At 44.0% G+C, this 24,425-nt stretch overlaps 1 protein-coding gene across 8 annotated transcripts in view; it reads left to right on the forward strand.

Moving 5' to 3' along the window:
* The first annotated feature begins 315 nt into the window (after positions 1–315).
* Positions 316–24,425, forward strand: part of LOC110507930 (paired box protein Pax-3) — a 35,997-nt gene continuing 11,887 nt past the window's right edge. For 4 of the 8 annotated variants that reach the window (XR_005040031.1, XR_005040032.1, XM_036965295.1 and 1 more), the window contains exons 1-7: positions 318–815; positions 1,539–1,774; positions 2,025–2,154; positions 2,637–2,780; positions 21,260–21,459; positions 23,721–23,886; positions 24,102–24,319. Coding sequence is in view for 6 of the 8 variants with exons in the window: in XM_036965295.1 (XP_036821190.1) it covers positions 731–815; positions 1,539–1,774; positions 2,025–2,154; positions 2,637–2,780; positions 21,260–21,459; positions 23,721–23,886; positions 24,102–24,319 (1,179 nt within the window). In the remaining 2 variants the exon portion in view is untranslated. Of the gene's footprint in view, positions 816–1,538; positions 1,775–2,024; positions 2,155–2,636; positions 2,781–21,259; positions 21,460–23,720; positions 23,887–24,101; positions 24,320–24,425 lie in introns of all 8 variants that reach the window. The other 4 variants (XM_036965297.1, XM_036965296.1, XM_036965294.1 and 1 more) reach the window with 4 other exon arrangements.

Here is a 24,425-nt window from a genome sequence, read left to right on the forward strand (position 1 = left end):
GCCCTACAATAAAATACCTTCAATTAAACACTGTTGTATGTTGAGTGACTAATCAAAACGGCAACATTAAAAACTACAGGCATCTGTACATGTAATCGAACTTATGACCTGAGTTGATGTCACATCTGTCAAGAAGATGATTAAAGACGCTTCCTCAGTCCTGTCCCAAGCAACGCCTCTGACAACAACTCTGAGGAAGAAAGTTTCCTGCACCGTAAGCCAATCATTACGCACGCCCAAGAGCCGGTCTCCCTCCTCTAAACCAATCACAGAGCCTGGATCACTGATGGGAAAGAAGGGCAGCACAACTAATAACTGTTCCTCTGGGTTTTGACCATCGTCCCTCACTCTGAAGGTCTGTCAACAACAGCGACAACAACATCACTTGCATGATTATTGATGACATCGCAGATTCCCTCACGTATCCAAGTGCCTCTCGACTGGTGAAAGATCAACGCATAGGCGCACTCTTCCGAAGTCTACCTCAAGTTTTCCTGGTTTGGTAACTTGGGCTCTTTTCTTCGGGAGGCGGGAGTGTTTATTTTTTTTATCTCCCTGGATGCTGGTTCCTGTCTAGTCCTGTGGCTACCCTATCAAGGCTAACCTTCCACGAATTGGAATACAGGGCATTTTTACTCAAAATTTCTCCCAGTGGTCAAGCTCCATCGTCGGAAGCTCCCTGTTCTCCTCTCTGGCGGGAGGTTAGTTGAAGGCGTAGGGTTGTGGAGGTATGACTGCGTTGGCAGGGGCAATACCAAGGATGATGCGCCCCATGCTGGCTCAGAACTACCCACACAGTGGCTTCCCACTGGAAGGTAAAATCAAAAGTCGAAACAACTTTTTGAGCACTGCTTGTGGCACGATTTGGGCTTCGATGCATAATAATTAAGGAGTGATTATTAATATAGGATATTCTGTAGCCTTAACCCCCTCCCCCCTAAACATAAATTTGGTCATATTAAATTGTAAAGACATTTTTTATAAAACTTTGGGATTGACACGCAAAATTGAGAAGTAACAAATTACAACGTAATGTTCTTTTCATGTTTCATTTTTCAAAGTTATTTTCATTTCGGTTATTGGATGCAAAGTGGATTGAACGGTTATCGTCATCTTTATCATATGTTTTTTTGTAGTCATTATTGACACCTTTTTATATTTATCTATTTGTTTGCAGTGGACTAGTAATTAAAGTATTAATTTAATAATCTCTTAATCTCTGAAAACAAGTAATTTGTTTATTTACAGAAGATTTACATGGTCATGTAAATAGGCTATACACCTCGCTATTTTAAATAATTAGATACAGTATCATTACTTAAAGCAACTTTTAAGGACTTTCATTGTTACCAAACCTTTCATTTTAAACTACTTTTATTTTTTATTAGGCTATTGTGTAAAAAAAACAAAAACATTATTTGTAGTAGCCTTGTGGTGTTATTAGTAGCCTATGATGGAAAACAATGTTAGTTGTTGTAGGCCTATAGTTTATAATCATGAAGCCTTCTGGTGACCATTTTGTGTTTTCTTTTACTCAGTTTCAACCCCGTTAGGCCAAGGTAGAATGAACCAGCTCGGGGGAGTTTTCATAAATGGCAGACCTTTGCCCAACCATATCCGCCATAAGATCGTCGAAATGGCCCACCATGGCATCAGGCCATGCGTAATCTCCCGTCAGCTTCGCGTCTCTCACGGTTGCGTTTCCAAAATCCTCTGCCGGTACCAGGAAACCGGCTCCATCCGACCCGGGGCCATCGGGGGAAGCAAACCCAAGGTGAGGGAGCACGAGCAGTTCTATCGCTGGTGAAATTGTTGAGTTTTGTATTGTCATGCATTTTATTATTCTCTTAAAAGTGTTTTCTTGAGGTATGACATGTTGGGTTAAAATTGAACAAGCTACAGGTTGGGAAAGCATGTAAGAGGCCTGTATTGTGTTGCTGAGTGTAAGTAGACAGTGTAAGTAGATATGAGCTGTTTATTATGCTTTAATTAATTAACGATGATATGATTTCTCGTTTCCTTAGCAGGGGACGACACCTGATGTTGAGAAGAGAATAGAGGAGTACAAGCGTGACAACCCGGGTATGTTTAGCTGGGAGATTCGGGATAAATTACTGATGGATGGGATATGTGACCGGAACACCGTTCCATCAGGTAAAAGGAAACATCTGCATTCTGTCATAATTGTTGCCCATTTAAATGGGCGCAATCTTCACCTGCAGCCATAGATTGTTCATCATCATCATGGTCATCATCATCACCGTCTTATTTATGATAATGGAACTAATGTATTTTCTTTCTCAATAACCACATTTTACCACAATAATAAACCGTTTACTCTCTGAAAAAAAAAACGTTAACACCTGCTGAAAATTATGGCTGGGGGAAATAATAACTGCTATAATGTAACTGCCAAATTAATTTTAAGTTAAGATAAAATCATAAAAAAATATTGCAAAGTCAATCGATTTTTTAAATGGTACATATGTTGATATCAAGTTAGATTTATTTGATGCTTTATCACGGTAGATTAGAAGAACAAATGAAAGCAAGTGAATGCAGATTGTTTAACTTTTATTTAGACATTTCTAGTTTATTATTTATTAATCAGTGCTCTGTAATTTCTTATACCACAGTGAGCTCTATCAGTCGCATCATGAGGAGTAAATTCGGAGGGAAGGGAGATGACGATGATGATGAAGATGAAATTGAGAAAAAGGAATTAGAAGAACACGAACGGCGGGCCAAACACAGCATCGAGGGCATCTTAGGAGACCGTTGTGAGTGCAATCATAAATACATTTTACATTTTCTCTCTTCTATAGGCAACTTGCGTGAGGCAGTTACTTGTTGCGTAAGGGGGAGGCCCTTCATACACAGAACTAAATGCTTCTGTGCACTTTCATGTCATTTGAAACGGTGAGAAAACTTCTCGTTTATTCAAAACTAAACAAAGATGGACAGAAAAAGGTTTTCATCTTGTTTTGTGTAAACTTCTTGGTTTTCTGACTCGGTGTTATAGGCTAGGCCTACATTTTCACAATGGGAGTCACCACTCCTTACGGGTTGCCATTCATTTTTAGACTGTGAGGTAGATAGGCCTAGTCTGTCTTTAACTCTAAAACTGTCGTTGTTTCCGATGAAGTGAAAGCACAAGGAGAGTGTCTTCCTTTGTCAACAGTCATAAAGTGCACTGGATTGTTTTGAATTCTTACAGACCATATCTCTCCTGCTAATGCTTGTCCCATGAGGCGTTACGATAATTCAAACAGCAGGTGATAACTTTTGTGGTAAAGGGAGGATTGCCCCTTTGTTTGTTTGTTTGTGTGTGTGTGTGTGTGTGTGTGTGTGTGTGTGTGTGTGTGTGTGTGTGTGTGTGTGTGTGTGTGTGTGTGTGTGTGTGTGTGAGTGTGTGTGTGTGTGTGTGAGTGTGAGTGTGTGAGTGAGTGAGTGAGTGAGTGAGTGAGTGAGTGAGTGAGTGAGTGAGTGAGTGAGTGAGTGAGAGGGGAAGATAATTGAAATTTTAATTAAGTGAACGAATGTGTAACCACGGGTACTTGCACGAAGTGGGAAACCCACACGACATTTGTCTGTGGATATTCTACTTCTGCTAAATATTTGTATTTCATTGTTCATGGTAGGACACTTCGCTTATATATAGGCTAGCCTTTACCTTGTAGGTTTATTGTAGGTATATGCTTACTGTTTTATAACGTCTTTATCAGACTAATAACATTGTTATTAGGCCTATACATGCATTTTAATCGAGATGCACATATCCCCGTTGTAATGTTTGAGGAAATACCCCTTATCAAAAGTATATCAAAAAGAACCAACAATTTTTTCAACCCCTAATTGCCAAGATGTATTTTAAACAAAGAAATCTCATAACATCCCATTTTACGTTTCCTACAAGTTATTATGAACGAATTCGCAGGCCTATTCCATCTCAACGCAGCTGCTCTTTCTCTACTGTAAATGCAGGCACAGTAAAATAAATTATAGAAAAAGACAGGGAGTTGGAGGAGACAAAACGTCCCAAATGAGTTGATCAAACATTTGTATAACAGTTCCATCCCTCACAAAGCCAGGCCTCGAGCACACAATCGGACATTTGAGGATGAACTTGGGAGACAAAGGCGCGAGAGTCCATTGAGATTTACGCTTCGGTTACGCGTGGACAAAGCCTGGCTTCGCAGCAGCTTGGTCGCCATAAAAGAAGGCAACCTGTTTATAATTCAGTCAGAAAGGGAGAAGGAGCTTTGCAACAAAAGGCAGAGAAAATACATTATGAGACCGCAATGAAGGATGAATTATTCAGGTCCGCCAATAGCCGCTGCTCGGGCTAGGTCTAGAGACTGTTCACCATGGAGAAATGGCCGTTTTCACCTACAAAATGTTTCTTTTGGAGTCTTTTTAGGTCGTCTAAAGAAGCCGACTGCCATTCAGAACCTCTCAAGCCCTCTTTCACACACACACACACACACGCACACACACACACACACACACACACACACACACACACACACACACACACACACACACACACACACACACACACACTATAGTGTATAGGCCTAACTGGTATTTAAACAAAATACTTTGAAATCAGCTTAATACGCGTATTTAATGGCGAGGTGAATTAAACTTCTTGATAATGTGTTAATTTTAATTTTGGACATACAGAACATTGCGGACATAATGGTTTACGAAAATACTAACTTTTTGTGTATTATGTGCACTCAGATTATACATTTTGTGCACACACATATTTTACACAATGTTTAAAAGTTATAGTTTTTTTGTTGATGCTTCGGGTTCATGCTTTCAACACTTTTATATTAGCCTTTTAGTTAATGTCACTTAATAATTATTTAGGCATGTTACAAATTCCAGTTCCACAAGATAAGAAATTATAGTTTCTGTGTAGCAGGCTCATATCAACGGCTTTGACCAAATATTATATCTCATAAAATGACAAATATTTTCCTAAATATATGCATAGGCTACTTTATGATTATTAATAATTTAATTCATAGGCCTAATATATAAATATACTTTTTTTATTTTCCAAGTACAAATTGTGGCACAATATATTTTCTTACCAATACAGGCCTGATGATATACATGTACAATTGGCTAGTTACATGTCCCTCTGTATGGTCTATTATTAAGCCTTTGATGCCCTATTCTTTCCCTTTTAAACATTAATAATGTCTTCTAAATGAGTTGATATTGTGCTATGTCACATTTAATGATCGAGGGAGTGTATTAAGGACTCCTTTGGTGAATGGGGACCAATGTTCTCCCCCGAGAGGCGCTTGGCCTCGAGCGGCGGTCACAATGGAACTCGCCACTCGTCATGCGCACTGCTGCAATACTCACCCATCATGCTCTCACCCCCCTGCGTTCTCAAAATCTCTTCAAGCGGATTAAATTGAGCCTTTTATTTCATTTTACTTTCATCCAGAGAGCGAACCCGCCCCTCTCCCTTGGTTTCCTTCTCTTTCTCTCCATGCCTGCGGCGCACATTCGTTTAATATCTATGGTTCATCTTCAGGAGTGCAACCGCTAACAAAAGGAAGTCAGTTTGTTGTAGAAAGGTCCCTAAAATTAAATTATCCGTTAAATCATTGACCCATCTGATATTTGTCTTTATATGGTTGCCAATGCATGTCACATTGTTTTATTAATTCCAAAATGAAGGGTATAAATTAATATTAATAAGCCTAAAATAGTATCCGTTTCCTTAGAAAGGTTGTGCTGTGTCCAAATGCTCATTCGGGCTCGCTTTACCTCAGTCGGTTTACTATCCTATTTCCATTCGTATCGGTCAAGTGTACATTTTACCCTAAGGGCTAACTAAAAATGTAAATGACCTTTGCCACGATAATGCTTTGACTTGAAACGGGCACAGTTGATTTTTGCACTAATATCAGATAACTCAAACTAATGCATGGTTTATGCTATTATGCGTAGGTAATGAGAGTTAAAATGAGCGCACGCTTCAAATTGGTTGGTGTTTGGTCCTGAGGACTAAGCTATTGTGGCGCTCTAGAGATTGCCTTGTATGGGTAGAGTGACGCCAGTAACGTCAAATCTCGACTTTTTTTTTAACGATGTGTAGTTTTTTCGAGACCTGTGGCGTCCACTATTTTCGTGCGTTTTTTTCTGTCTGGTATCATTTGGAATGCTGTTTTTACAGCCGCAATTACAATCTGAAAATTACTTTTTTTACAGCTAAACGGGTCAAACATTGATGAAGTTGATGTTTGTTGAGACCATTGTTGTGCGAGGGCCGTTTAGAATTCATTGTCGTTTCTCTTAAGCGTCCACATCAACTGCGGCTTGTTTGGATTTATTTGTCTGTGGAAAAAGACAACTGAAATTATTTCGGAAATTTCAAGCTCGCTCAATTGCAGCCTTGTGCACCACAGTGCCTAAAATGATGCGCAAGTATATCATCACGTGCCAACTGTGTTTGGAATAAGGGCTGGTGCAGTTGGTTAAGTGGACAGTAGGGCAGGCTATCTTTCTCAATTCATGTGTCAGAGAAAATACCTTCAACCTGGAATTACAATAGTTGAACACATTATGCCACTCTTCAGAAAATAGCTTTCCAAATGTCCAGTCAGTGCCCAAGTCTCACTAAATGCCTCCTGTGCATATTTGCTATTTTGGCACAGTTCCTACATAACCATTAGCAGGGGGTTCAATATAGTAGTTTCTCTGCCTTCCAGAATCTAAAAGGCTAACATTGAGTTAATTAACCCTAGAAATGGAGCTAATGATTGATAATGTACAAGACGCCCCCCACTCTCTCCTCCTCTCTCATATTTCCAGTGTATCTTCTTAACCTTACTTGGCTAATTAAAATGACCCTGAATAACACTGATGATACATACAGAGGAGCCTTGTTGGCCTAGCACATTTCCATTTAATCTCGGACACACACAAAAATCCTCATCTGAAAGACAAACAGTCAAAGGGGGATAACTTTATTTTGTGAAAGGGACTCCTGGAAAGGGCTAATTGAATAAGTCTGGGATCTTTGAAAACCTGCCATGGTGAGCGCAGTCATCGTGTCATAATTAGGTTTATTGAGGCACATTCCGCCAATCTGCTGCCATTCTCCCAGCCTCATTATGCCCAGAGCCAGGCCAATAGCTGCAGGACAAAAGGGAATCAAGAGCTGACAATACATGAAAGGGCCAAAAGATTTAGCTGCTTTTGTCACAGAAACTGAGCAGGACTTTTGTTTGTGTAAATAAAGTTGACGAACTGCCCGCTACTCAGGCTGGAGCATCTATACAATTTGATATGTGGGCACACACTGGATTAGTGCCAGGAGGAGAGAGGAGGAGAGGGAGAGAGGAGGAGAGGAGGAGAGGGAGAGAGGAGGAGTGGGAGAGAGGATGAGAGGAGGAGAGGGAGAGAGGAAGAGAGGAGGAGAGGGAGAGAGGAGGAGAGGGAGAGAGGATGAGAGGAGGAGTGGGAGAGAGGAAGAGAGGAGGAGAGGGAGAGAGGAGGAGAGGGAGCAGGGGGGGGGGGGTGCTGGAAAGAGAGTGAATGGGGAAGAGAGAAGGGAGAGGGGGGTAAAATAAAATTGTTTGAGAGAGTATTAGGGGCTAGGTTTGTGTATTTAGTGTGTGAGTGTTTGCAGATTTATGTTCTGCATGGCTTCTGATGTTGGATTTGTGATGTTCATCATTGTCTTACAGTGGCACTGGAAGAGGATTTGCTAAGAGGCATTGAAGTTGGAAACACAATATACACTATACTGTAGCATAGATCCATGGTCAAGTTCCCATATCACATTCTCATATACATCATAATGTTCCAGGTCTTATGTTTTAAGGTGTTAAAGGTGCTGCCTACTGAAAATCATCTTCATGGATTCAGTTACACTCCGAAGGCACATTCCAAATAATGGCTGATGCATGCGTTTGCTCCCGAGTGGTGCAGCGGTCTAAGGGACTGCATCTCAGTGCAAGAGGCATCACTACAGTCCCTGGTTCGAATCCAGGCTTTATCACATCCAGCTGTGGTTGTGAGTCCCATAGGGCGGCGCACAATTGGCCCAGTGTCATCTGGGTTTGGCCGGGGTAGGCCGTCATTGTAAATAAGAATTTATTCTTAACTGACTTGCATTGTTAAATAAAGGTTCAATGTTACTGAATCTTTCACACAAGTCATGCATTGATATTTTTGAGTGAAAGTTTGAGTTGTATGTGCAGTTAGGGAACAGAACAATTAGACTATAGGGAAACTCAGTAAGATGACTTGATGGATTCCACTCATGGCACATTCCATGTATACTCTTAAATAGACTTCACACTTTAGTTCTTCTCTGTGATTTTCACCTTGTAAACAAGGGGAGGGGGGACATAATATACAGTACCAGTCAAATATTTGGACACAACTACTCCTTCTGGGTGTTTTATTTATTTTTTAAAACTATTTTCTACATTGTAGAATAATAGTGAAGACATCAACACTATGAAATAACACATATGGAATCATTTAGTAGGGTTAAACAAAAAGGGTTAAACAAATGCATTTCAATTAACAGGTGTGCCTTGTTAAAAGTTCAATTGTGGAATTTCTTTCCTTCTTAATGCGTTTGAGCCAATCAATTGTGTTGTGACAAGGTAAGGGTGGTATACAGAAGATAACCCTATTTGGTAAAAGACCAAGTCCATATTATGTCAAGAACAGCTCAAATGAGCAAAGAGAAACGACAGTCCATCATTACTTTAATACATGGTCAGAAAAAATCCATCAAGCACTATGATGAAACTGGCTCTCATGAGGACTTCCACAGGAAAGAAAGACCCAGAGTTACCTCTGCTGCAGAGGATAAGTTCATTATAGAGTTAACTGCACCTCAGATTGCAGCCCAAATAAATGCTTCACAGAGTTCAAGTAACAGACACATCTCAACATCCACTGTTCAGAGGAGACTGCGTGAATCAGGCCTTCATGGTCAAATTGCTGCAGCAAAACCACTACTAAGGACACCAATAAGAAGAAGAGACTTGCTTGGGTCAAGAAACATGAGCAATGGACATTAGACCGGTGGAAATCTGTCCTTTTGTCTGATGACTCCAAATTTGAGATTTTTGGTTCCAACTGCAGTGTCTTTGTGAGACTCCAAATAAGTGAACGGATGATTGCCGCATGTATGGTTCACACTGTGAAGTATGGAGGAGGAGGTGTGATGGTGTGGGGATGGTTTGCTGGTGACACTGTCTGTGATTTATTTAGAATTCAAGGTACACTTAACCAGCATGGTTACCACAGTGATATGCCATCCCATCTGGTTTGTGCTTAGTGGGTCTATCATTTGTTTTTCAAGAGGACAATGATAAAACACATTTCCAGCCTGTGTAAGGGCTATTTGACCAAGAAGGAGAGTGACAATCACCGACCTCAACCCAATTGAGATGGTATGAGATGAGTTGGACAACAAGTGCTCAGCATATGTGGGAACTCCTTAAAGACTGCTGGAAAAGCATTCCTTACAAAGCTGGTTGAGAGAATGCCTAGAGTGTGCAAAGCTGTTGTCAAGGCAAAGGGTGGCTACTTTGAGGAATCTAAAATATATTTGATTTGTATAACACTTTTTTTGGTTACTACATGATTCCATATGTGTTATTTCATAGTTTTGATGTCTTCACTATTATTCTACAATGTAGAAAATAGTAAAAAATGAAGAAAAAACCTTGAATGAGTAGGTGTGTCCAAACTTTTGACTGGTACTGTATATATATATTTTTTTTATCCAGTCAGATAAACACTCCAAACAGTCTACCCGACCGCTCGGAGGCGTCCACATGGTCCTAAAGCACACCGCTCGGAGGCGTCCACATGGTCCTAAAGCACACCATTTCCTCATTTAGTATCACATTCCAATGATAAAACTGGGGGCAGAAAAATGCAATTTCAGAATGTGTGTGGGGTGGGGTGGGGTGGGGTGGGGGGGTATGTCCCCCCATTCCCAGTGAAAGTTGCGCCCCTGATTCATACATTCATGAAGGTGGCTCATTAAAGACAGTTATAGACAACCGGTTCTGACATCTTGTGTTCTATACGAGAAGCTGTAAATAATAGTAATTTCTGGCACGTTAACGGTTGTTGCTATGCTCTCTAGCAACGATCAAAGTAGGGTGAAGAAACTATTTGGAAATGTACATATGTGTGTGTGTCTGGAACATTACAATTATTTGAGTGTTGAGTGCTTGTTGATTGTTTGTTGTTATAAAGCTTAGAGCTTCAGAGAAACAGAGTTAGACTGGGTCTATATAGAGCTAGACTGGGTCTATATAGAGCTAGACTGGGTCTATATAGAGCTAGACTGGGTCTATATAGAGCTAGACTGGGTCTATATAGAGCTAGACTGGGTCTATATAGAGCTAGACTGGGTCTATATAGAGCTAGACTGGGTCTATATAGAGCTAGAGTGAGGTAATATAGAGTTCGACTGAGGTTGTATAGAGTTAGACTCAGACTATACAAAGCTAGACTGAGGTTATGTAGAGTCACACTCAGACTATACAAAGTTAGACTGAGGCTATATAGAGCAAAATGGCGACTGCCCTAAATAACATGACCATCTGAAGACTGATATTCCCTGTCAGTCTGAGGAATGTGTCACTCAGTGTGTCCCTGGGCACGAGGGCGCAGGGGGCAAGGGGGAGCACCAAATCACTCTCACTAACCCTCGCCTCGGGCTCTCTCTGTTCTTCTCCTCTCCTCCTCTCCTCTCCTCTCCTCCCCTGCTCCTCCGCCTCGCATATTTTTTTTATAATGCCGTGCATGATGACAATCCAAGCATAAAAACATAGTTATCTGCAGATGAATGGGGGCTCTATGCTTCATTAAAGCCCCTTTCTCCTTTCACACCCCTATTGTGACCCTCTGATATCAATTCAAAGGGCAATTAATGAATGCAGGCCAACTTTGAAGTGGGGGTGATTGGAGAAGGGGTTCGGGGCTCGGGGCTTCCTCCTTCAGCCCCTTCACCCGTGATGGACTTGCCACATTCAGCCGAGTGCTCCAAAAGACGGTTTGAAGTGAGTGAAAGAGTGAAAGGCCTGCGAAGGTCAAGGAGAATGGCTGCCATAGAATATGGCCTTTCTTTATCTAATGGAAGTATCCACCAAACACAACGGCTAGAGAAAAAGAGAGAGAGAAGGAAGGGGGTGAGAGGTTGTTTTTACAAGTGTGTGTGAGTGTGTGTGCATGTGCAGAGGAGCGATTGGGGGTGTCAAAGCTATGGAATGCAGTGCAAAGGCAACTGAATGCAGTGGCTGAATAAGGAAAGGCAGACAGGGAGTTGTTAATCACTTGACTGAGGTAAGGGTATATATAAGGCTCTGGACAGGGCAGGGGTAGGGATATAAGGCTCTGGACAGGGCAGGGGAAGGGATATAAGGCTCTGGACAGGGCAGGGGTAGGGATATAAGGCTCTGGACAGGGCAGGGGAAGGGATATAAGGCTCTGGACAGGGCAGGGGGAGGGATATAAGGCTCTGGACAAGGCAGGGGTAGGGATATAAGGTTCTGGACAGGGCAGGGGAAGGGATATAAGGTTCTGGACAGGGCAGGGGAAGGGATATAAGGCTCTGGACAGGGCAGGGGTAGGGATATAAGGCTCTGAACAGGGCAGGGGTAGGGATATAAGGATCTGGACCGGGCAGGGGAAGGGATATAAGGCTCTAGACAGGGCAGGGTTAGGGGTATATGGCTCTGGACAGGGCAGGGGTAGGGATATAAGGCTCTGGACAGGGCAGGGGTAGGGATATAAGGTTCTGGACAGGGCAGGGGTAGGGATATAAGGCTCTGGACAGGGCAGGGGTAGGGATATAAGGTTCTGGACAGGGCAGGGGAAGGGATATAAGGCTCTGGACAGGGCAGGGTTAGGGGTATACGGCTCTGGACAGGGCAGGGGTAGGGATATAAGGTTCTGGACAGGGCAGGGGAAGGGATATGAGGCTCTGGACAGGGCAGGGTTAGGGGTATACGGCTCTGGACAGGGCAGGGGAAGGGAAATAAGGCTCTGGACAGGACAGGGGAAGGGATATAAGGCTCTGGACAGGGCAGGGGAAGGGTTATATGGCTCTGGACAGGGCAGGGTTAGGGGTATATGGCTCTGGACAGGGCAGGGTTAGGGGTATATGGCTCTGGACAGGGCAGGGTTAGGGGTATATGGCTCTGGACAGGGCAGGGCAAGCTGGGAGGGAGGGAGTTAATCTTGCTCTCAATAGTAGAACCTAGAAATGGCAATATACGTTTTTTTTTTTATTGTAAGGAACTATAACTTGTTGTTACTATACGAGTACCATGTTATTAACATTTAATTACATGCCATAGTGTAAAATGCTACCTACAGTCAAAGATGACAAGAGCTTAGCTGTTTTTGACCTTTTAAAATGTAATGGACTTCGTAAAAGAGAGTCATATTGAGTTAACTCCCCAGTGGTCAGTCAGTGCCGAGCTCTCTTTTCCTGTCAGACCAGGCTAAGTGGGGTCAGATGTCAACGTAAGGTCATTCTCCATCATCCCTACAGGAAACAGGGTTACAATCATGCTTGGGTCAACATGACAGGTAATAGCTTCCTGTTGTCCCGCCACAGCACAGACTCTCATAACTCTCATTGCTGTCTAAAGGTTTTGTCTCTAGAGGTTTTCTGTCTAGAGGTTTTATGTCTAGAGGTTTTCTGTCTAGAGGTTTTCTCTGTAGAGGTTTTCTCTCTAGAGGTTTTCTGTCTAGAGATTTTCTCTGTAGAGGTTTTCTCTCTAGATGTTTTCTGTCTAGAGGTTTTCTCTCTAGAGGTTTTCTCTCTAGAGGTTTTCTGTCTAGAGATTTTCTCTCTAGAGGTTTTCTGTCTAGAGGTTTTCTGTCTAGAGGTTTTCTCTCTAGAGGTTTTCTGTCTAGAGGTTTTCTGTCTAGAGGTTTTCTCTCTAGAGGTTTTCTCTCTAGAGGTTTTCTCTGTAGAGGTTTTCTCTGTAGAGGTTTTCTCTCTAGAGGTTTTCTGTCTAGAGGTTTTCTCTCTAGAGGTTTTCTCTCTAGATGTTTTCTGTCTAGAGGTTTTCTCTCTAGAGGTTTTCTCTCTAGAGGTTTTCTGTCTAGAGGTTTTCTCTCTAGAGGTTTTCTCTCTAGAGGTTTTCTGTCTAGAGGTTTTCTGTCTAGAGGTTTTCTCTCTAGAGGTTTTCTGTCTAGAGGTTTTCTGTCTAGAGGTTTTCTCTCTAGAGGTTTTCTGTCTAGAGGTTTTCTGTCTAGAGGTTTTCTCTCTAGAGGTTTTCTCTCTAGAGGTTTTCTCTGTAGAGGTTTTCTCTGTAGAGGTTTTCTCTCTAGAGGTTTTCTGTCTAGAGGTTTTCTCTCTAGAGGTTTTCTCTCTAGATGTTTTCTGTCTAGAGGTTTTCTCTCTAGAGGTTTTCTCTCTAGAGGTTTTCTGTCTAGAGGTTTTCTCTCTAGAGGTTTTCTCTCTAGAGGTTTTCTGTCTAGAGGTTTTCTGTCTAGAGGTTTTCTCTCTAGATGTTTTCTGTCTAGAGGTTTTCTGTCTAGAGGTTTTCTCTCTAGAGGTTTTCTGTCTAGAGGTTTTCTGTCTAGAGGTTTTCTCTCTAGAGGTTTTCTGTCTAGAGGTTTTCTCTCTAGAGGTTTTCTCTCTAGAGGTTTTCTGTCTAGAGGTTTTCTGTCTAGAGGTTTCCTTTAGAGGTTTTTATCATTTGAGGAGAGCTCGGTCGCTTTGTCTTATTCAGTCTTTCTTTTCCTGAAGCTTGATGAGGTTATGATTTATTAGTTATTCTTTCTCTCACCACATCATCTCTTTCTCAAGCAAGCACACACACACACACACACACACACACACACACACACACACACACACACACACACACACACACACACACACACACACACACACACACACACACACACACACACACACACACACACACACACACACACACACCCTCGTTGACAGTGCAGACAAACACACAGCGCTCTTCACACACTCTCAATTACAATGCAGCTGTAGAGGTCGGGGCTCCTCCTTAGCAAGTCAAGTGAGCACCCCCCATCTCCTTTAACAACATGGTAGAGGCGCAGATGGGCCCATAAGCTGTCAGTTAACTATTATCCTTCAGTCCTTCAGGCATCTGCCCAGTCTTCTATGTACTGTTTAATGCAGTTGGGCAGTCACTTAGTCCCCCGGCCCCTGAAAAGGACCAGCGTCACTCCCCGCCCAAATAAATGCTTCATTTGTCTCCTCTGCCTTTTGTTTTGTTTCAGAGGGGGGCACATGTCACTGGCTCAGTTACCCTCTTCATTTACCAACCACACCAAGAGAACTTCCTTAGCAGTACCCGCCGTCCGTCCAGTAACCCCCATGAGAAGGCTGTAAACAGAAACCCATATGGTCAGCCACACCACACACCCACCATGCCCAAAATGTAGCTCCATACACTCCATCTCTCTGCGGACATTTCAAAGCGTTTTTGTCCCCACTCGCAGTCCCCACAAAACCATGCCGTACGATTTCCAGGAGCACAGTCTATTTCAGTTAAATCCTCTTTTCTTTACCCTCCTCTGGAATGAAGGGAGTCTCTCAGGTTGTTTTGGCTCTGGCTGCTATGTGCTGTGTGCCTCTCAGGTTGTTTTGGCTCTGGCTGCTATGTGCTGTGTGCCTCTCAGGTTGTTTTGGCTCTGGCTGCTATGTGCTGTGTGCCTCTCAGGTTGTTTTGGCTCTGGCTGCTATGTGCTGTGTGCCTCTCAGGTTGTTTTGGCTCTGGCTGCTTTGTGCTGTGTGCCTCTCAGGTTGTTTTGGCTCTGTCTGCAATGTGCTGTGTGCCTGAGGTTGTTTTGGCTCTGGCTGCTATGTGCTGTGTGCCTCTCAGGTTGTTTTGGCTCTGGCTGCTATGTGCTGTGTGCCTCTCAGGTTGTTTTGGCTCTGTCTGCAATGTGCTGTGTGCCTCTCAGGTTGTTTTGGCTCTGTCTGCAATGTGCTGTGTGCCTGAGGTTGTTTTGGCTCTGGCTGCTTTGTGCTGTGTGCCTCTCAGGTTGTTTTGGCTCTGTCTGCAATGTGCTGTGTGCCTGAGGTTGTTTTGGCTCTGGCTGCTTTGTGCTGTGTGCCTCTCAGGTTGTTTTGGCTCTGTCTGCAATGTGCTGTGTGCCTGAGGTTGTTTTGGCTCTGGCTGCTATGTGCTGTGTGCCTCTCAGGTTGTTTTGGCTCTGTCTGCAATGTGCTGTGCGCCTGAGGTTGTTTTGGCTCTGTCTGCAATGTGCTGTGTGCCTCAGGTTGTTTTGGCTCTGGCTGCTTTGTGCTGTGTGCCTCTCAGGTTGTTTTGGCTCAGGCTGCTGTGTGCCTCTCAGGTTGTTTTGGCTCTGTCTGCAATGTGCTGTGTGCCTGAGGTTGTTTTGGCTCTGTCTGCAATGTGCTGTGTGCCTCAGGTTGTTTTGGCTCTGGCTGCTTTGTGCTGTGTGCCTCTCAGGTTGTTTTGGCTCAGGCTGCTTTGTGCCTCTCAGGAACACAGTTTGGTTAAATTAAACAGTTTTCTTTTCTCTGCTACTCCCCTTCTCTCTGTGGCTTAAAGCAGCAATGCTCCGGCTCCCTGGCAGGCCCAGCCGAAGCCAGGCTTCTTCACTGGGTCTCTGACATTCACATAGCTTTACCCTTTTAAGGATTGCACTGTGTCTTTTGGGGTTTTACAAACTGGCAAGCTTACGGGTCCAATCCCACACATACTGTAAACCCACTCCACCCACAGCTGAGGTGAAGTGAAAATACATGGAAAAGTAAGTTTGAATGTTTAGCTAGAGTATGAATAAAACATTTTAAAATACAGTTTATGTATACATAAAGAGAGATATGTGGGATTGGGTGGATAATTGGATTGCAAAGGCTATTCAGCAGTGCCAAATAAAAGCAATGAGATCCATGGATAGGAGGCAACGGGCGGCGCCTGGGACTAACGGGGCACTCAGAGACCACAGGTTTACAGAACAGCTGTAAAGGATCTGATTTTCTCTTCCTTCCCTCACTTCACTGCTATGTGCCGAGTTTACTAGCTCTGAAAAATAAGCACATTCATCCTGTTATACAATTTTGTTTTGTTTTACATGGAACTATTCTTAACTCAGGAGTAATACTGACCAAAGTAGTATCAGGGGGAAATGGTCAACTCATTGCTGTGTGCTCAGGCTGTAAATATCTTGAATGGATCTTTTCATTGTACGCATTTGTTTGTGCGTCTAATGTGTGAAATAGAGAATATCTATGTCAAAATTAGAATGTGCTGAAAACGCAGCAAGTACATGAGTTTATGTGTGTGTGTATGAGTGAGTGTGTGTGTGTGTGTGTGTGTGTGTGTGTGTGTGTGTGTGTGTGTGTGTGTGTGTGTGTGTGTGTGTGTGTGTGTGTGTGTGTGTGTGTGTGTGAGTGAGTGAGTGTATGAGTGAGTGAGATATGAGTGAGTGTGTGAGTGTATGAGTGAGTGTGTGAGTATATGAGTGAGGGAGTGTGTGTGTATCTCCACTCCACCAGATTTGCCATAGGGCTGACAAGGCTCATTAACCTAGAAGCAGAAGGATGGTCTATGTAATGCTTTGTCAATCCCAATTTTCACAGTCTACAGAAGCCTAGGCGCCTGTGTGTGTGTGTGTTTGTGTGTGTGGGTTGCTCTGCGCCAGGGTACCGAGAGTAATGGGAGTTAGCGGGTGGCAGGGAAGGTGTGCTTTCTGCCCTATCACCAGGTAGACTTTTGTCACTTCAACCCCCTACTGTGTGTGCCTCGCCACTTGGTGACACAACTCTCTCTCTCTCTCTCTCTCTCTCTCTCTCTCTCTCTCTCTCGCTCGCTCGCTCTCTTTCTTTCTCTCTCTCTCCCTCTACTCTCTCTGTAAGACCCACACTATCTCTCTCTCACAAACACACTGACACACACAACAACAACAACATCAACAACACAAATGCATAGTCATAGAAAGCTGGTGGTGGTAGCCTACATTTGAATAAGAGAACAACAAAGGCCTCCTCCTTCCTCTACCCCTCAGGTGCTCCCATGGTCCCCCCCAGGCTGGAGTGGAAGGTTTTGGGGAGCCCCCCCCAGCTGTGCCCCCCCCTCGCCACTCTCTGGCCCTCTTTGTGCCCCCCGTTGCCCCGTGGGGCAGGTGACAGGCCCCTCTGTGCGGGCCGAGGCAGCCATGACGGATTCCACAGATGGAGCGTGCAAATCGCCAGCAAAGACCTCAGACTTAGAGCAACAAAGAGAGAGAAAGAGAGAAATATGGGGAAGAGAAAGAGAGAGACAGAGTAGGCAGAGAGAGAGAGAGATGGGGACGAGGAGAGGGAGACAAAGAGTATGTGAGAGAAAGAGATGGGTGAGAAAGGGAGAGAGGGAGCGAGGTCTAGGTGGTGTTTAGTTAAAGAGAGTCTCTCTGAAAGGAGTGTTCTAAGTTGGTCGGTGACCAACTTCATTCATATAGTTCAACTAGATTAATGTCCCTGAATAGTTTTGTCACATGAGAGTATATCAAGACGTGACTGCAGACCTCCAAGAGGCCATAATGACACTCTGGTTGAAAGACAATGTTCCCTAGGATCCCCAAAGCAGACGGATCATAACCGATAGGTAATTCCAAAGTAATTAGGGATTTTTCCAACGACTCGGCATTCCCAGAATCTAAATCCCTGTGAAATTCTTTGGAACGCTGTTGCATTCTGGTAACTGTGGGGAAACTAAGCATTCCCTATGGGCCTCCAGGAGCTGGAGCTACAAAGGCTCCTCTCTGTTTTTCACCAGCAATCCTGTTTTGAATAATGCCCCCCACTCCAACTCCTCCACACCTCAAATTCCTACCCCACCAGCCACTACCACCACCACCTAAAAATTCTCCACCCACCCCTTGGTCTCTCTATATAATACGTCTTTGCATTTGTTGTTTGGTTAGTGATGTGGCTGGAAGATGTTTAGAAGTCAGGAAGTAAAATAATTGTTCTACTGGAAGCTCACAGTGAATGACTCATTAGGCACTTGGAGGTAGTAAAGTTGCAGTTTTCCTTCTTGATTCATTGTAATGGTCTTAACCACGACCGGCAGCCATTTTACATCTTGGTTCTGTTTAGTGTGGATGGCAGCAGCTGAGAGGCCTGTGTGAGTGTGAGTCGCTGTAAACAGAAATAGAACATTCTGATAAAATGAAAAATAGAATAATCTTCCCAAATACCCAAAGGAAACGTCTCTCCCTACCCTTTCTCTTTCTCTCTCTCCCTTCCTCACATTGTTTAATGTTTCTTTACCAATTTGCTCTTAATGCATCCTAAGTTGGCTCCCACTGTCATTGGTGTTGAGAAGGGAAAGGGTTGAAGGGGGAGTGGATCAGTTTCACATGAGGAACCTCAAGCTATTTGGATTTTCTTGTATTTTCTTGTTGCTTCTGATGGGGACTAATACAGTGTTGCACAAAAACTCCCCCTCCGCTCCAGGGAATTCATTAAGCGTAACACAAAGTCGGTGCGCCAGCCTCAATGAACTTCTGTTCTGAAGTAGCTAAAGGCCTACTAGAACTGCCTGGTAGGAAACCAGCCCATATGCTTCAGAACAGAGTACACAGTAGTATTAAAACTGATCTTACTTTAACTTGAATAGTAGACATACAAAAGCTGTCAAGTCTCATATTATCACACTAACTCAATCAAGCTGAAACTTCCACTCAGTGGCCACCTCAATGTCTGACTGTGTGTGTGTGTGTGTGTGTGTGTGTGTGTGTGTGTGTGTGTGTGTGTGTGTGTGTGTGTGTGTGTGTGTGTGTGCATGTGCATGTGCATGTGCGTGACTGTACAAAGTAGAGCTGGGATGATAAACCGAAAATGATCGACACCGACTCATCATGATAAGTAGCCTATACTGGAGAAATGTGACATTTGAAATGAAACAAGTTTGAAAATATGGGTGATTGTTAATGGGACAATTGATGGTACAACCATCAAACTAGTAGTTTAAAGGCAGAGGGCAGTCAAAAACTAGATTTGTCTGTGCTTTAAATACACTACATGACCAAAAGATCAGAACTCTGTGCAGGCCAATCAAGTTATTCCACACCGATCTTGAAAAATAATTTCTGTATGGACCTCGCTTTGTGCACGGGGGCATTGTCATGCTGAAAGAAAGTGTGAAAAACAGCCCCAGACCATTATTCCTCCTCTCCCAAACTTTACAGTTGACACAATGCATTGGGGCAGGTATCCACCAAACCAAGAATCGTCCATCGGACTGCCAGATGGTGAAGCGTGATTCATCACTCCAGAGAACGCCTTTCCACTGCTCCAGAGTCCAATGGTGGTGAGCTTTACAGCACTCCAGCCGATGCTTGGCATTGCGCATGGTGATCTTAGGCTTGTGTGCGGCTGCTCAACGAACAGTTATTGTGCTGACGTTGCTTCCAGAGGCAGTTTGGAACTCGGTAGTGAGTTTTGCAACTGAGGACAGGCAATTTTTACGCACTTCAGCACTCAGCGGTCCCATTCTGTGAGCTTGTGTGGCCTACCACTTCACGGCTGAGCCGTTGTTGCTCTTTTCCACTTCACAATAACTGCACTTCCAGTCGACCGGAGCAGCCCTAGCAGGGCAGAAATCTGATGAACTGACTAGTTGCAAAGCGTCATATGACGGTGCCATGTTGAAAGTCACTGAGCTCTTCAGTAAGGTCATTCTACTGCCAATGTTTGTCTATGGAGATTGCATGGCGGTGTGCTCAATTTTATACACCTGTGTAAAATATAAATGTAAAATCAACCTGTTTTGAAAAGACCACCTGATATTTCAGCCTGTTTTGATGGGATGAAGTTTTGGCCTGCCCGGTGACATCACCAGGAGGTAAAGTAGTTAATAGACCAATAAAAAAGAGAGTTCCTAACCTCTCTGCCAATAACAGATAGTTTCCCCCTCCCCACTCAGACCCTCCCCCCCAGATAGTCCTAAGAAGCCATTTTTGTTTATTTTTGATCATTTTAATTGAAAACAATCACGGTAAGGTACTTAATTGTTACCAAGAAGTTATTTGATTTTGAGGGGAAAACGGCTGCACTGGAAATGTAAAGGATAATTTTAAAAAACTGTGGTGCACATTCATGTTATGAACGTATCATTATATTTATCAATATTGCATAAATTCAGTGAATTCATTGCAATAAGTGTTTTTGTCCATATCACACAGCTCTAGTACAAATGTGTGCTTATGTGTGTGCTCATGTGCACATAGACAGGGACACTGAGGTGCAGAGTAAAGCTGGGCGTTGGACACACAATGGCCTGTGGTCACCCTGGCCTGAGGAGAGTCTCTGATCTCTGGGTCTCCTTGGCCTTGGGTCTGTCTGGCTGGCTGGCTTGGCCCTGCCCTAGGTTACCACTGTGTTACTACTGGGCCGCAGCTTTAGAGAGCCTCTCCAATTCACTGCCTCTTCTGCTGAATTGGCTCTTAAAGGGCCGGCGTTTCTCTCTGAGCAAACAAGACCATCATGCACCTGCAGAGGGGGTATATGGGGGGGGGGGGGGGGGGGGGGGGGGGCTGCTGCCCTGTCCCTCGCTCAATCCCCAACTGCTACTGGGGCTCCAGAAAGACTGCAACTGTAGACAATGCTGGTTCCCCCCTACACTCTCTCTTTCCATCACTGACCTCCCCCTTTCCCCCCTTAAAAAACGAATGATCCCTGGATCCAAATTAGGCCTTTGTGTGGCGCTTAGTCCTCTCAATCCCACTGTCGCTGCGCCTCGGGAACCTTGTCCTGTGGGATTATTTATAAAATCACACAGAATTCTCCTCTGAATGGAAGTCTTTTGGTGCACAAGACAAGAGGGAACATTGGGAGGAATGGGGGGTATTGGGAGGGTGTTGGTGGCCCCTCCTCTGAAGAGATTTATGTAAACAGATAGCAGGGAAAAGGGAAAGTAAACAAGTTCACACTTCAAGTGGATGGATGGATTTATACTTCTGTTCTTCACTCTCACTATGTTACTACTCCTCTTTTTCTTGAGGACTTTCCCTTTTGGTCTCCATGAATTATATTTGATCACTGTAGTCAGGAGAATGAGAAACTTAAGATATGTTTTGTAAGACTTGAAGTATTTTTTCAACTTTTATTTAACCAGTCGAGTCAATTAAGAAGGAAAAACGTCAGTAACTGTTACCTGTGATAATGATATAGTACTAACTAACACCATGAAAGCCCTAACTGAGCACCTCTTGTCTGTTGGAGCAGCAAGCCACTCAGATGAGGGGTCGGACGTGGAGTCAGAACCGGACCTGCCTCTGAAGAGGAAGCAGCGCCGCAGTAGAACCACCTTCACGGCTGAACAGTTGGATGAGCTGGAGAGAGCCTTCGAACGAACACACTACCCTGACATCTACACGAGGGAAGAGCTTGCTCAGAGGGCCAAACTCACGGAGGCCAGAGTACAGGTAGACTACACACACATCACACACATTCTTTGTCTCACATCACACACAGGGATGCGCAAGTATACACACACACACATTCCTGGCCTTCCCCTTCATCCTGTGTTCCCAGGGGTCCAATCTGCAGGGCCAGCTCTGATATACGGCCCAGAAAATTCCCCACAACAGCTCCCATATGGAGGCTGTACCGGGCCCAGCATGGGGCTATTACATATGGAATCAGCATGAGTCCCGCCAGTCACACACACTGATTCTCAGCAGCAGCAGAAGGAGGCCTGTTCAGTTAAATGTTCATTTAGAAATTTGGATGGGTTCATTTATCCGCTATGTCCCTGTGAATGAATCAGCCAGGTCACTCGTGATACAAGTCAGTATTTGACATACATCCATGTCTGAGGAGGTCAGGAGATGACGTGGAAACCGGCCACTAGGAGCAACAGTGAGCGCTGTAAGTTTCGGTTATGCTAGGGCGTTGAGGACGGGGAGACGGATAAGTGTAAGCATCTGCCTCTGATTCCAAAGGTTGGAAGTTTGAATCCAGCGATAGAAAGTTGTTTTTGAGATGTGTGTTTTAAGCCTATCCCAAACCTTAACCCTAACCTTAACCATTCTGAGTTAATGCCTAAACTTAACCCTTACCTTAAAAATGAGGCGTTAATGCTTAAACTTAATCTATTTGTGCTTTTGGGTGACTCTATGGCTTTGGAACAGAAATTAAATAAGACCATCAGAGATAGTTTATAGTTAGCGGAATATATACTGGAGGAAACCATGTAAAATAGTGTTGTGTTGCTATGGCCAAGTCCATGTTTAATGATGTTCTGGTGGTGGGCCATGAGATGTGGAGATAGTGAAGGCCTTGTTGGCTGCAGCCAGGAGTCACATGGGCTGGTCTGGAGAGGAACACATGACCCCCCCCCCCCCCCCCCCCCCCCACACACACACACACACACACAAAGAGATGATGTCACAGTGTGGTCCACACAAATGGGAGATCACTATGTGACTTCTAACTATAGCTAAGGGCAGTACACACACACTAATGCAAATGCACAAGCACACACACACACATGATACATAGAAAGCAGATTATTTTTAAAAACGCAGTCAGACAAAAACAGAGATTGACTCATAGAGAGAGGTATACCCATATGCACAAATAACAGTCATTAACCATTCATATACAGTACCAGTCAAAAGTGTGAACACACCTACTCATTCATCCCAGATGGGATGGCGTATCACTGCAGAATGCTGTGGTAGCCATGCTGGTTAAGTGTGCCTTGAATTCTAAATAAATCACAGACAGTGTCACCAGGTAAGCACCCCCACACCATCACACCTCCTCCTCCATGCTTCACGGTGGGAACCACACATTTGGAGATCATCCGTTCCCCTACTCTGTGTCTCACAAAGACACAGGGGTTGGAACCAAAAATTTCAAATTTGGACTCATCAGACCATAGGACAGATTTCCACCGGTCTAATGTCCAATGCTCATGTTTCTTGGCCCAAGCAAGTCCATTCTTCTTATTGGTGTCCTTTAGTAGTGGTTTCGCTGCAGCAATTCAACCCTGAAGGCCTGATTCACGCAGTCTCCTCTGAACAGTTGATGTTGAGATGTGTCTGTTACTTGAACTCTGTGAAGCATTTATTTGGGCTGCAATCTGAGGTGCAGTTAACTGCCTATTTCTGAGGCTGGTAACTCTAACAAACTTATCCTCTGCAGCAGAGGTAACTCTGGGTCTTCCATTTCTGTGGCGGTCCTCATGAGAGCCAGTTTCATCATAGCGCTTGATGGTTTTTGCAACTGCACTTGAAGAAACTTTCAAAGTTCTTGAAATGTTCCTGGATTGACTGACCTTCATGTCCTAAAGTAATGATGGACTGTCGTTTCTCTTTGCTTATTTGAGCTGTTCTTGCCATAATATGGACTTGGTCCTTTACCTCTTCTATATACCACCCCTACCTTGTCACAACACAACTGATTGTCTCAAACGCATTAAGAAGGAAAGAAATTCCACAAATTAACTTTTAACAAGGCACACCTGTTAATTGAAATGCATTCCAGGTGACTACCTCAAGAAGCTGGTTGAGAGAATGGCAACAGTGTGCAAAGCTGTCATCTAGGAAAATGGTGGCTACTTTGAAGAATCACAAATATAAAATATATTTTGATTTGTTTAACCTTTGACTGGTTCTGTAAGTGGTAATGAATGTTTAAGACAATGTAAGATCTCATGTCTTATATCCTCTTTCCCCAGGTGTGGTTCAGTAACAGAAGAGCCCGGTGGAGGAAGCAGGCTGGAGCTAGTCAGCTCATGGCCTTCAATCACCTGATCCCTGGGGGCTTCCCGCCCTCTGCCATGTCCAGTCTCTCACCTTATCAGCTGTCTGACAGCCCGTATCCCCCTACATCCATATCACAAGGTTTGGACACTATAAACAAGGCCACAGGCTGAACATCCTGTTTGTTTCAGATATACAACTATTGCTCTCAGGGTTCAGACCCTAGAGTTTGATTAACAAAGTCATGTAATATTAAATATTGACTGCTTCAAGTTGGCTACAATGTAATAATCTGTCAATTGAGAGACAATATATCTAAATGGAACTTTCTTCCTTTCTATTTGTCCTTCCCTTAGCGGTGTCGGAGCAGCCCAGCACCCTGCATCGGCCCCAGCCACTGCCCCCCTCCTCAGGCCACCACCAGAGCTCAGGTGGGGGAGGGCAGGATGTGGGGTCGGCCTACTGCCTGGCCACTGGACGCCACGGCTTCTCAGGCTACTCGGACAACTTTGTCACGTCAGGAGGCCCTCCCAACTCCCAGAACCCATCCAACAGCAATGGCCTCTCTTCTCAGGTGAGTCCAGCAGAGTTACCTATCTACACACAGACACACACACAGACACACACAGAAACAGAGTTCACACTCTTATCTATGCCGGGAGGTGGGTGTGAGGTGGAGG

This window comes from Oncorhynchus mykiss, chromosome 27, assembly GCF_013265735.2.
Source record: "Oncorhynchus mykiss isolate Arlee chromosome 27, USDA_OmykA_1.1, whole genome shotgun sequence".
NCBI lineage: Eukaryota > Metazoa > Chordata > Actinopteri > Salmoniformes > Salmonidae > Oncorhynchus > Oncorhynchus mykiss.